This window comes from Scyliorhinus torazame, chromosome 5 (assembly GCF_047496885.1).
Source record: "Scyliorhinus torazame isolate Kashiwa2021f chromosome 5, sScyTor2.1, whole genome shotgun sequence".
NCBI classification, from domain to species: Eukaryota; Metazoa; Chordata; class Chondrichthyes; order Carcharhiniformes; family Scyliorhinidae; genus Scyliorhinus; species Scyliorhinus torazame.
The window spans coordinates 271,535,080-271,549,026 of NC_092711.1; the positions used below are offsets into that span (position 1 = coordinate 271,535,080).

A 13,947-nucleotide genomic window follows, 5' to 3' on the forward strand; every position below is an offset into this window, starting at 1 on the left:
CACAAACTCAGTTTGGTCCTCGTGGACCACCCCCGGGACACATTCCTCTATTCTCATTGCCATTACCTTGGCCAGGATCTTGGCATCTACATTTAGGAGGGAAATAGGTCTATAGGACCCGCATTGTAGCGGGTCCTTTTCCTTCTTTAAGAGAAGCGATATCGTTGCTTCAGACATAGTCGGGGGCAGTTGTCCCCTTTCCTTTGCCTCATTAAAGGTCCTCGTCAATACCGGGGCGATCAAGTCCACATATTTTCTATAGAATTCGACTGGGAATCCATCCGGTCCCGGGGCCTTTCCCGCCTGCATGCTCCTAATTCCTTTCACCACTTCTTCTACCTCAATCTGTGCTCCCAGTCCCACCCTTTCCTGCTCTTCCACCTTGGGAAATTCCAGCCGATCCAAGAAGCCCATCATTCTCTCCCTCCCATCCGGGGGTTGAGCTTCATATAATTTTTTATAAAATGTCTTGAACACTCCATTTACTCTCTCCGCTCCCCGCTCCATCTCTCCTTCCTCATCCCTCACTCCCCCTATTTCCCTCGCTGCTCCCCTTTTCCTCAATTGGTGTGCCAGCAACCTGCTCGCCTTCTCCCCATATTCGTACTGTACACCCTGTGCCTTCCTCCATTGTACCTCTGCAGTGCCTGGAGCCAGCAAGTCAAATTCTACATGTAGCCTTTGCCTTTCCCTGTACAGTCCCTCCTCCGGTGCTTCCGCATATTGTCTGTCCGCCCTCAAAAGTTCTTGCAGCAACCGCTCCCGTTCCTTACTCTCCTGCTTCCCTTTATGTGCCCTTATTGATATCAGCTCCCCTCTAACCACCGCCTTCAACGCCTCCCAGACCACTCCCACCTGGACCTCCCCATTATTATTGAGTTCCAAGTACTTTTCAATGCACCCCCTCACCCTTAGACACACCCCCTCATCTGCCATTAGTCCCATGTCCATTCTCCAGGGTGGGCGCCCTCCTGTTTCCTCCCCTATCTCCAAGTCTACCCAGTGTGGAGCGTGATCCGAAATGGCTATAGCCGTTTCCTCCGTTCCCCTCACCTTCGGGATCAACGCCCTTCCCAGCACAAAAAAGTCTATTCGCGAGTAGAATTTATGGACATAGGAGAAAAACGAGAACTCCTTACTCCTCGGTCTGCTAAATCTCCACTGGTCTACACCGCCCATCTGCTCCATAAAATCTTTAAGTACCTTGGCTGCTGCCGGCCTCCTTCCAGTCCTGGACTTCGACCTATCCAGCCCTGGTTCCAACACCGTATTAAAATCTCCCCCCATTATCAGCTTTCCCATCTCTAGGTCCGGAATGCGTCCTAGCATCCGCCTCATAAAATTGGCATCATCCCAGTTGGGGGCATATACGTTTACCAAAACCACCGTCTCCCCCTGTAGTTTGCCACTCACCATCACGTATCTGCCCCCGTTATCCCCCACTATAGTCTTTGCCTCGAACATTACCCGCTTCCCCACTAATATAGCCACCCCCCTGTTTTTCGCATCTAGCCCCGAATGGAACACCTGCCCCACCCATCCTTTGCGTAGCCTAACCTGGTCTATCAGTTTCAGGTGCGTTTCCTGTAACATAACCACATCTGCCTTAAGTTTCTTAAGGTGTGCAAGTACCCGTGCCCTCTTTATCGGCCCGTTCAGCCCTCTCACGTTCCACGTGATCAGCCGGGTTGGGGGGCTTCCTACCCCCCCCCCCCCCCCCACCTTGTCGATTAGCCATCCCCTTTTTCCAGCTCCTCACCCGGTTCCCACGCAGCTGTATCTCCCCCAGGCGGTGCCCCCCCGCCCATCCCCTCCCATACCAGCTCCCCCCTCTCCCCAGCAGCAGCAACCCAGTAATTCCCCCCTCCCACCCACCCGCTAGATCCCCCGCTAGCGTAATTACTCCCCCCATGTTGCTCCCAGAAGTCAGCAAACTCTGGCCGACCTCGGCTTCCCCCCGTGACCTTGGCTCGCACCGTGCGACGCCCCCTTCTTCCTGCTTCTCTATTCCCGCCATGATTATCATAGCACGGGAACCAAGCCCGCGCTTCTCCCTTGGCCCTGCCCCCAATGGCCAACGCCCCATCTCCTCCACCTCCCCTCCTCCCCCCCATCACCACCTGTGGAAGAGAGAAAAGTTCCCACATCGCAGGATTAGTACATAAAACTCCTCTTTTCCCCCCTTTTTAACCCCCCTCTTCGCCCCACCACTTTGTTCAAACGTTCTTTTTAATAACCCGCTCATTCCAGTTTTTCTTCCACAATAAAAGTCCACGCTTCATCCGCCGTCTCAAAGTAGTGGTGCCTCCCTCGATATGTGACCCACAGTCTTGCCGGTTGCAGCATTCCAAATTTTATCTTCTTTTTATGAAGCACCGCCTTGGCCCGATTAAAGCTCGCCCTCCTTCTCGCCACCTCCGCACTCCAGTCTTGATAAACGCGGATCACCGCGTTCTCCCATTTACTGCTCCGAGTTTTCTTTGCCCATCTAAGGACCATTTCTCTATCCTTAAAACGGAGGCATCTCACCACTATGGCTCTGGGAATTTCTCCTGCTCTCGGTCCTCGCGCCATCACTCGGTATGCTCCCTCCACCTCCAACGGACCCGCTGGGGCCTCCGCTCCCATTAACGGGTGCAGCATCGTGCTCACATATGCCCCGACGTCCGCTCCCTCCGCACCTTCAGGAAGACCAAGAATCCTCAGGTTGTTCCTCCTTGCGTTCTCCAGTGCCTCCAACCTTTCCACACATCGTTTCTGATGTGCCTCATGCGTCTCCGTCTTCACCACCAGGCCCTGTATGTCGTCCTCATTCTCGGCTACCTTTGCCTTCACGACCCGAAGCTCCCGCTCCTGGGTCTTTTGTTCCTCCTTTAGCCCTTCGATCGCCTGTAGTATCGGGGCCAACAGCTATTTCTTCATTTCCTTTTTGAGCTCTTCCACACAGCATTTCAAGAACTCTTGTTGTTCAGGGCCCCATGTTAAACTGCCACCTTCCGACGCCATCTTGGTTTTTGCTTGCCTTCCTTGCCGCTGTTCTAAAGGATCCACTGCAATCCGGCCACTTTCTCCTTTTTTCATCCGTATCCAGGGGGGATTCCCTTCTGGTTTACCGCACAGTGTTTTTAGCCGTCAAAATTGCCATTGGGGCTCCTATCAAGAGCCCAAAAGTCCGTTTCACCGGGAGCTGCCGAAACGTGCGACTCAGCTGGTCATCGCCGCACCCGGAACAAGTTGAGCCTTTTTAATGGGGGAGAGACTCTTCAAGGTCAAGATACGAACCAATTAATGCAATTACCCAACTCCTGCCCTGCTTTTGTAACCAGACAGCTGATTAAACTGGTTCAATTAAGCTTCTGTTAAATGGTATCCAACAAAAGATTAGGGCAGCACGGTGGTGCAGTGGGTTAGCCCTGATGCCTCATGGCGCCGAGGTCCCAGGTTCGATTCCGGCTCTGGGTCACTGTCCGTGTGGAGTTTGCACATTACCCCATGTTTGCGTGTGTTTCGCCCCCACAACCTAAATATGTGCAGGTTAGGCGGATTGGCCATGCTAAAGTGCCCCTTAATTGGATAAAAATTAATTGAGTACTCTAAATTAAAAAAAAAAAGATTTTTTTTTTTCTTTTTTGAAACAATTCTTTTAATTATCAAAGTTTTTTTTACATGTTATACATGCAGTAAGGATAACTGCCATTTACAACGTACATGTTGATTTCATTTGTGCCGGAATCCCCTCCCCCTCTTCATTGTTTCAGGGTCCTTTCCTCGGCCCTTCACTGTACAATGGGTAGTTATCCGTTATTTTGGGGCTGGTTTAGCACACTCGGCTAAATCGCTGGCTTTTAAAGCAGACCAAGGCAGGCCAGCAGCACGGTTCGATTCCCGTACCAGCCTCCCCAAACAGGCGCTGGAATGTGGCGACTAGGGGCTTTTCACAGTAACTTCATTGAAGCCTACTCGTGACAAGCGATTTTCATTTTCATTCATTTTATTTTACAAGTGAGTAGTGCCCTCCCTTTCTCCCTACTTTTGTTGTTGGGCATCCCCCCTTTTCACCCGCTCTCCCTGTCCTGTTTTCGGCCTTCCCTTGGGGGTTCCTTTTCTTGTTCTAGGCTCTCTAGGCCTCCCCACCCGGTAGCTCCCCTCCCTCCCTTTCCTGCCTGCTCCCTGTGGTCCCGTTGGCTCCTGTACGTCCTCTCCCCCCTAAACATTCTACTGGTTGTTGGCTTCAAGCAGGTCCTAGAACAAGTTGGTGAATGGCCTCCACACTATGTGGAAGCCATCCTTGGACGCTCGGATGGTGAACTTGATCTTCAGGTGGAGAAATTCCGAGAGATCTGCCAGCCAGTCTGCAGCTGTGGGTGGTGCTGCTGATCGGCAGCCGAGCAGGATTCTCCGGCGGGCGATTAGAGAAGCAAAGGCTAGGGCCTCAGCTCTCTTCCCCATGAATAGTTCTGGCTGGTCTGATACCCTGAAGACTGCCATTTTTTAGCATGGCTCCACCCTCGCCCCCACAACCTTGGACATTGCCCCGAAGAAGGCTATCCAGAATCCTACAAGTCTAGGGCATGCCCGGAACTTGTGGGTGTGGTTGGCCAGGCTTCCCTGGCAACGTTCACATTTGACCTCCACCTCCAGGAAGAACCTACTCATTCTGGTTTTTGTCAGGTGCCTTGCACATGAGGGAGTGATGTTGGCCCTGCACAGTGCTTCACTCCAGTCTCCAACCTATTTCTGTCCTAGCTCTTTCTCCCATTTTTCCCGAGTTTCGTCCAGTGGTGAGAGCATCCTTTCTAAAAGTCATCCATACAGGTCCCCACAGTTTCACCATCACAGGCTTTCCGTGTCCAGTAACTCCTCTGACACTGTGCTTTTCGGGGTTCGTGGGTATGTAGTCCTCTCCTTGCAGAGAAAGTTTTTGACCTGTAGATGTCGGATTTTGTTCCGCCTGGTCTCTTTGTCAGCTCCTCTAAGGTCGCTAGCCTGTCACCCGTGTAAAAGCCCCTAATCTCTTTCTCTTCCCCCCCCCCCCCCCCCACCAAACAAAATATTGTTGATGGGAACTCGGAACTGATGGTACTGTTGAAAGTTAGGGAGAAGTATTTGGGCTTTCTCTAGTGCAAGCTAACCATTTGTCAGCCCAAGCCTGAATATTATTCTGCCATTTCTCAGCCCAGGTTACTTTGTTTTGATATAGTTCTGAATAGAGCTTTACGTAGAATAATTAGCGAACATCCCCACTCTAAATCCTATGAAACTGTTGCCAAATAGCTGATAATGCTGAATTAATTAACCTCCAGTACCACTTAGCTCTTGATTTCATCACAACTTTTAAGTAGAGATGGACATGAGAGCTGAATGCTAGATATCAAGGCATCATTAAACTGAGCATGACATCAAAGAACTTCTGCAAAACTAGGGCTACAATGATTTGGCTCCAAAAATCACATATCTTCCTGTATTTCAGGTATGTTTGTAACAATTGAAGAATTTTCCCCTTGACCTTCAGTTTTGAAGGTCAGCATTGAATCCATTGTAAGTGTCAATGATATGTTTGATTTATCCTTAACCTGCTACCTTTTAGATATGGCAAGAGTTTATAACTGGGACGTTAAAAGGAGAAGTTCTGAAGCAGCCTCTAAAAGTACCGCATAGTTCACAAAAACACATTTTTACACACAGTTTAACTACCAAACTCACTTTTGTTTCCTTTTTAAAAAAAAATCCACCAATTTGGCAACATTTGTGTTTGGAAAGCTGCAGTTATTTTAGTCTTTGGAAACAAAGAAAAAATGAATGTTAAACCCAAGAACAGACAAGAGACTGAAACTACAGATATGTAGGCATACTGGTTTATTGCATGCTTATATGGCATTTGTGGAAGTGGAAAAGAATGATATAAAGTACAGGTTCAAAATGTATTGTTGCCAGTTTTCACAACAAGCCACACTTGCAGCAGTCCTGCAGCCCAGTCGTACAGACACAATAGGCAACTTGTGTATCCACGCAACTGGTTCTTGCTGTGATACGATACCTGTAAAGATTTTGTATGGTTCTATCATGAGATGTTATTAAACTGCTGAACAGAACAAAGCAAGTGCACTTGCATTATTTAATTCTGCGTATTTTCCTGTGTAATTTGTACTCAATATGAGGAATGCCAGAGCTAAGAGAAAGCAGTATTGTCAATTTCAGGCATTTAATGCCAGGATTAACATTGACATCAGGTAACGTGTGGGTTAGGTTGGAAGTAAAACCTTAAATCCAAACTTTGGAAACTTTACAGTACCAGTATTAATATTTTTAATTTCCTATGTGACCATCTTGTCCTTGAGTGAGCCTGCTAGGTACCGCAAGGCACTATCCAATCTCAAACCATATCTCTTTAGGTAGAGTAAATAAACCCTTCATGACTTTAGCACCTCTTTCAAATCTTCTCTAAGCCTCATCTGCTTTTAAGATTCCATGTAACTGTAATCCTTCATTCCTGGAACCATTCTGGTAAATCATTTTTGTATCCTTGCAAGTCTTTACATACCTCCTAAAGAATTGGACACCAACTAGAGCCAAACTAGTATTTTGTACAGCTTTAGCTTAAAATAATTTGTGCACAAGCATCCACAGGACTCTTTGCATTCCCTTTAAAATTATGCCATTTAGTCTATATTCTTCCTATCAAAATGTATCCTCCCAATTTTCTGCGTTGCATTTCAGGCGTCCTCCCATTCCATCAGCTTGTCTGTGTCCACATAAAGCCTATTACTGTTTTCCTCATTGTTTACTGCACTTCTAAGTTTCTTGTCATCTGCATATTTTGAAGTTGTGTCCTTTAATCCTAATCCTAAATCAAAGTCATTGATGTATATCAAAAACATAATGGTCTTGGTACTGAATTCTGAGGAATATCACTGTTTCCCTCTCCGAAAGACAACCATTCATCACAACTCCATTTTCTGTACTTTTGCCAATTTTATATCCATTTAACCACTGTCCCTTTTATTCCGTGCATTTCAATTTTACTAACGCACCTATTATGTGGTGCCTTATCAAACTCCTTTTGAAGGAACATATACCCAACATCAACTACACCATTCGCCCTGATATCTCATTAAAAAAACCCTGAAGATTTACCCATAATAAATCCCTGCTGGCTCAAATAGGTCTTGATTTTCGTCCCACCATCTTTTAAATCATGAAACATATTGTAAAAATCATTTTATTTTCCAAACATAAATCTATATAGTCGGTTGGTATATAAACCTCTTAATAGCTAACTGATCAGAACTCTTTTTAACAAACATTATCTGAAAATACTTTTTAAGAACTTTTTTTTAAAAACCTACCTGTGATCTGATGTACCCATGGCTGAGGTGGAATGGTTAAATGCCACCTCAGAGGCCAGTTAGCCTGCCGAAAAAGGCAGTGTATGCAAAACCTAGGCCTCAGCTGGGCAGGGAAAGGAGTGGGTGCATCTTTAAATTAATACATATACATGCATTAGTCTGATACATCTATATATCTGTTTTAGGTTGAAATAAATGAGGCGATGAATATTAATTTTTAATGTCCTTTGTGTGCACTTGTGATGGGCAGCACAGTGGTTAACACTGTTGCTTCACAGCACCAGGAACCCGGGTTCGATTCCCGGCTTGGGTCACTGTCTGTGTGGAGTCTGCACACTCTCCCCTTGTCTGCGTGGGGTTCCTCGGGTGCTCCGGTTTCCTCCCACTAGTCCGGAAATACGTGCTTGTTAGGTGAATTGGACATTCTGAATTCTCCCTCAGTGTACCTGACCAGGCGACTAGGGGATTTTCACAGTAACTTAATTGCAGTGTTAATGTAAGCCTACTTGTGATAAAGATTATTATTAATAAAGATTATTATTAGTTATGAATGAACTTCTGTTATTAATTGTATTTATGTATCTCTGTTAGGCAAAATCAAACACTTATAAACTGTTTATAAAGCTATTTATTATTCATCAATGAATCTGTATATCTCAATTGTAAATGTAATTTTTATTGCATTTTGTTATTTTTAAATAGCTGTGTCTGTATCTCTGTCTTATTTTGAAAGTATTTGTTTGTTCCTGCCTATTTCAAGCCATTCCATGCATCCACCTGTGTGAGGCAACTTGTACTTACAACATCAGCCATCAGAAGTAAGTGTTCACTGGCAATGTCACACTCACTGGCTTCTAGCAGACCACAGCGCTGGGGAGGTGGCGAAGATGGGAGACGTTGAAACAGAAACACTATGAAGACCCAAGTCCAAGCTTCAACCCAGACCTCTGGGCCCAGGCAGCTTCAGACATAAGCAGAGGCAATGATGCAACTTGTAAGTCAAAAATCCTGAGGTCTGTGATAGGGTGGAAGGTGAAACTCATTAAATGTCAAATGTTGATGGTACAAAGCAAAATTGGCACGACACAAGTAAAGAAACAAAAGATTGGTCTATTAGGAGGTGTAAATTACAGCTGAGCAACCTGGGATCAGTGATAATGATCTGAAATTGTTAACTCTGTTCAGCCTGAAAGGTTGTAATGTTCTCGATTGAAAGATGAGGTGCTGTTCCTTGATCTTATGCTGCACTTCATTGAAACGTTTTAGGATACTGCGGACAGCAATGTCATAGTGGGATGAGGAATTAAAATGGCAAGAGTCTGGAAGCTCAGGTTCACAACTGTGGAGAGCAAAGTGATCACCTAATCTAGCTTTGGCCTCTAATGTACAGGAGCCTGCATTGTGAGAACATAAGAACTAGGAGCAGGAGTAGGCCATCTGGCCCCTCGAGCCTGCTCCACCATTCAATGAGATCATGGCTGATCTTTTGTGGACTCAGCTCCACTTTCCGGCCCGAACACCATAACCCTTAATCCCTTTATTCTTCAAAAAACTATCTATCTTTATCTTAAAAACATTTAATGAAGGAGTCTCTACTGCTTCACTGGGCAAGGAATTCCATAGATTCACAACCCTTTGGGTAAAGAAGTTCCTCCTAAACTCAGTCCTAAATCTACTTCCCCTTATTTTGAGGCTATGCCCCCTAGTTCTGCTTTCACTCGCCAGTGGAAACAAGCTGCCCGCATCTATCCTATCCTGAGCAGTGAATATAGTAGACAAAATGGAAAAAGAATATCAATAAGTTGCTGATTCATTTACACCTGAAAGGACTTTAGGATCATGGATGATGGGAAGGAAAGGTTTGCATAGGAAGGCTCTTTGGAAATGAGGAGTGCAGGTTAGAGGTGATTGTCAAGTGGACTAGTGTCTCTGGGGAGGGGGTGGGGAGCAGTCTCTTTGCAATGCCAAAAGGGGAAGGAAGAGGAAGTCGTGTTTGGTGGTGGCATTGCTCTGGGGGTGAAGCAATGGCAGACAATGAACCAAATGTGGAGGGTGGCGCGTAATTCCCTTATTTCTCATTTTATTTTGTCATCACTTTTGATCCTTGGATCTTTAATGAACGCATGCCTTTAAGTCGAGCAGAGGAGTGAAGAACTCAAGTTTCAAAATAGTACACTGTGCTATGAAGTTGTAGCTTGTGAACAGAAGGACGCAGACTTTCTTACACCCAAGAGATCGTAGGGATTTTGTTTGATAGATTGGCTAGTGGCCAATGGATTGGCCAGGTACAATATTCCACCTGGCAATAGACAGTGATTGGGTTCTGCCAGGTGGGGGTTTTGAGAGGACCCAGCAGAGAAAACTGGACACAGGAGAGGTGTGTTGCTCTGTCTCTCCCAAATGTTTCCTGCCTGCTGGATCTAAGTGCAGAGAAGTCTCAAGACCCTAATGAGTCTACAGTAAAAACATTACAGATTGAAAGCAAGGTCATCCAATTAGAGTCTGAGACTAAAGAAAAATCTTACTGGAAGACCTCCATCTGAAATAGACATTTATCCTTTTGGTATATTTTTTTACACTTCTTTTCCCGCTGTTTGTCACGTGTGTGTGGGGGTTAGAAATTTGATAATTTGCTAGTTGTATTTGCTGCCTATATAATTATAGTTACTGTTCGTTAATAAAAGTTAATTGTGTTTAAATTTACAAACCTGGTGAGTAGTTATTGGGCAGACAAAGACCAACCATTTCGGGTATTTTAAGTGTTTAAGTATTTCGGGTGTTGCAACTCGAGGACAAGTGGGACTGGAATTGACTGTGCACTAGCCCAGGGTGTCATAATTTGGGGACTCGACCGGGATCTTTGGAACAGTAGACAGCTGCGATTTGGGAGGTGGAATATATTAAAGACGCACTCTATTTGTAATAGCATAACACAATGGCTCTGGAAGCTGCTTACGGCATTTCGTCCAGTGGAGGACCTGTCTTTGGTTTATTTACAAGGGCTTTGAAGAGACAAGTTACTTGCATTAGCAAGTGAATTTAAAGTAGAGTTGCATTTAGGAAGCAATTTTTCGGGCACTGCTGCCTCACGGTGCTGAGGACCCGGGTTCGATCCCTGACCCGAGTCACTGTCTGTGTGGGGTTTGCACGTTCTCCCCGTGTCTGAGTGGGTCTGACACCCCACAACCCAAAAAGATGTGCAGGGTAGGTGAATTGGCCACGCTAAATTGGGGTTGTCGGGGGGGGGGGGGGGGGGAAGAATTGTGCTACTCAAAATTTATTTTTAAAAATGAAGCAATCTTTCTTCTGTTCGAGACATTCGTTCAGAACTCTTTTCCATAGCCTTCTCTCTGTGGCTTTTTCATGGTCTCTTCAATGGCTGCTTACATCCTTCTCTGTGTGGCAGATTTCATGACCTGCCTCATGGCTACTCATATCCTTCTCCCTTTTGCCTGTTCCAAATCAACTCATTTTCTCTCTCTCTTTAAGCTCTGCCCAGCCCTTAAAACAAAGGTCCTCCTCTGGAATGTAAAGGCTGGAACTTATCAACTATAATTGGGCTGCTTGATTGCCCACTTCCATTTACACAAAAGACCAGAGTTACGCCATTCAAATGCAACTACCCTCCATTGACTGACAAATAGGTCTTCAGACTCTGTAATGGGATAATGGATGGTCATGCAGGAATGTTTCAAAAGACAACAGATCTCGGGTGAATAACCTATGCATTTCCTAACGAGTTTAAGTCTGAATGGGACCATGTGACTCAGCCAGGTGTGGGCATATCCTTCGGAGTCTGCTAACCCCTAAATTGCCTGCTACATCTTGGAACACATTTCTGTACCCAAGTTCCTAATATCCCTATCATGGCACAGTTAAAGCTAGGAAATCATGGACTTCCGGTGGCGGCCATGGAGGAGTAGGTCGCACATTCGATAGCTCCCGCCTGTAACGGACGTTTGGACCTTTTTCCCCCGACGATTCTTGGATTTTATGGGATAAATCGGTGAACTGTGCAACATTAAGGAGGATTCCCTCTGAGGTATGGAGAATTGGACCAGAAGTCGCCGTGTGAAACGACTCAGTCCTGGTAGTGAGAAGCAAGCGGAGCCGGTATTGCGGGACAGCATGGTGGAGGACAAGGGCCGAGGAGAGACGGCACAGTGGTCGACGGAGCAGCTGGTGAAGTTTTTTGAGGATTGCTTCGCCAAGCTGAAAAAGGATTCGCTGGACCCGATCAAAGCTTTGATTGATCAAGTAGTCTTGAATCAGGAGACCCAAGGGAAAGTGATACAGGAGATCGACCAAAGGTTATCCGATCAGGAGGACTATATAACCATGCTGGAGAACAAGGTGGAGGTGTTGGACGACCGCCGGAAGAGGATGCAGGAGAAGCTGGAGGACTTGGAGAATAGGTCCAGGAGGCAGAACCTCAGAATTGTTGGCCTCCCTGAAGGCAGTGAGGGATCGGATGCCAGGGCATATGTGTCGGACATGCTGGAGACGTTGATGGGGCTGGGACGTTCCCTGGAGGTGCTCAGAGTCCTCACGAGGAAGCCCAGGGCGAATGACCCGCCAAGGGCCATAGTGGTACGTTTTCACCGATTTACGGATAAGGAACGCGTCTTGCGGTGGGCCAAGTGGGAGAACTGTGAGTTGCGTATTTATCAGGACCTGGGAGCGGAGTTGGCCAAGAGGTGGGCTGGGTTCAATCGGGCAAAGGTGACCCTCTTCAAGAAGGGGGTGAAGTTCGGGATGCTGTACCCAGCGCGGCTGTTGGTTACGCACGAGGAACGGGACTTTTATTTTGAGATGTCGGACGATATATGGACATTCATTAAAGAAAAGAAGCTGGAGATGATTTAAAAGATATTTAAGCTGCGGAGAAGTTTTGTAGCGGTGGTTCGTAATACTGTACTGTTTAAAAAAAATTTTTTAAAGATTTTATGTCGTTCTGGGTGAAATAATGGGCTGTGGTTATGGTTGGAGGGTGTTTTGTCTTGCAGGGATTTGATGCGGGGGGAGGGGTCTTGAAGTTAGAGCTATTCTTCGGGAGACTGGGTTTTGTTTTAAGTGATTGTCTCTGCACTGGTTTATGTTAATTTCCTTTTTTTTGCTGCTGTTTACTTACTGGGGAATGTGATACTGTTGAAAGGTTTATTCATATGGGGGGAGAGGTTCGAACAATAGGGAGACAGACTGTTTGGCACCGGGGCGGGGGTTATCGGGGTCAGCATTGTTCAGCTGACTCTCGGAAGCGCAGTGGGGGGTGTGCAAGTGTTAAGCTGGTACTTGACCTTGAGGATGAGGTTTCTGGTGCTGTTGGGGGGGGGGGGGAGGCTGTTTTGCTTACAGGGGAGGAACTATTATCGCGGAATAAATGGGAGGTCGGGAACAGCTGCTGCTCATGGGGGTACTCGGGAAAGCGGGGGGTGGAGGCTCGGGGCTGGCCTAAAAAGAGTGATGGCTAGTCGGCCGGGGGGGGGGGGGGGGGGGGAGTCGCGGTGGAAGCCCCCCAGCCCCCCGTCCAGGCTGATTACGTGGAACGTGAGAGGACTGAATGGGCCGGTCAAGAGGGCTCGTGTGTTCGCACATCTAAGGGAGCTGAAGGCAGACGTGGCAATGCTACAAGAGACACATCTAAAGGTCATAGATCAGGCGAGATTGAGGAAGGGATGGATTAGCCAGGTGTTCCACTCAGGGCTGGACTCAAAGACAAGGAGGGTAGCAATTTTGATTAGTAAGCGAATGCCATTTGAGGCTGGGAGAATCATGTCAGATAAGGGGGTTAGGTACATAATGGTGAGTGGAAGGTTGGAGGGTGTACGAGTGGTGCTCGTGAACATACATGCTCCGAACTGGGACGACGTGGAATTTATGAGGTGTGTGCTAGGTAAGATCCCGGACTTAGAGTCACATAACCTGATCATGGGTGGGGGGGACTTTAACACGGTTATCGATCCGGAATTGGACCGGTCAATATCCAGGTCAGGGAGGAGGCCGGCTGTGGCAAAGGAATTGAAGGGCTTTATGGTACAGATGGGGGTTATAGACCCATGGAGGTTTACACGGCCGAGGGCAAAGGAGTTTTCTTTTTTTTCTCACGTCCATAAGGTTTACTCTCGTATTGACTTTTTTGTTCTGAGCAGAGCGCTTATACCGAAGGTGACGGGGACGGAATACTCGGCAATTGCAGTGTCGGATCATGCCCCGCATTGGGTGGATTTGCGGGTTAGTGAGGAGAGAGGGCAGCGTCTTATGGAGACTGGGTGTGGGGTTGCTAGTGGATGAAACGGTCTGCGGGCGGGTGAATAAGTCCATCCAGAACTACCTGGAAACAAATGACACGGGAGAGGTATCGGCAGTGGCAGTTTGGGAAGCTCTGAAGGCAGTTGTTAGAGGGGAACTAATTTTGATTCGGTCCCACAGGGAAAAGGGGGAACGGGCTGAGAAGGAGAGATTAGTGGAGGAGATACTCCGGGTGGACAGGAGATACGCGGAGGCCCAGGACGCGGGGTGCCTGAGGAAGCGGCGGAAGTTACAGGCGGAGTTTGAGCTGTTGACCACAGGGAAAGCAGTGGAACAGTTGAGGAAGGTAAAG

The 13,947-nt window shown here is 47.0% G+C and overlaps 1 protein-coding gene across 1 annotated transcript in view; it reads left to right on the forward strand.

Moving 5' to 3' along the window:
• Positions 1–6,096, forward strand: part of vbp1 (von Hippel-Lindau binding protein 1) — a 32,072-nt gene extending 25,976 nt beyond the window's left edge. Inside the window, exon 6 of the mRNA XM_072505549.1 lies at positions 5,588–6,096. Within this exon, the coding sequence (XP_072361650.1) occupies positions 5,588–5,658 (71 nt within the window). The 3' untranslated portion in view covers positions 5,659–6,096. The remainder of the gene's footprint in view (positions 1–5,587) is intronic.
• Positions 6,097–13,947: the final 7,851 nt, after the last annotated feature.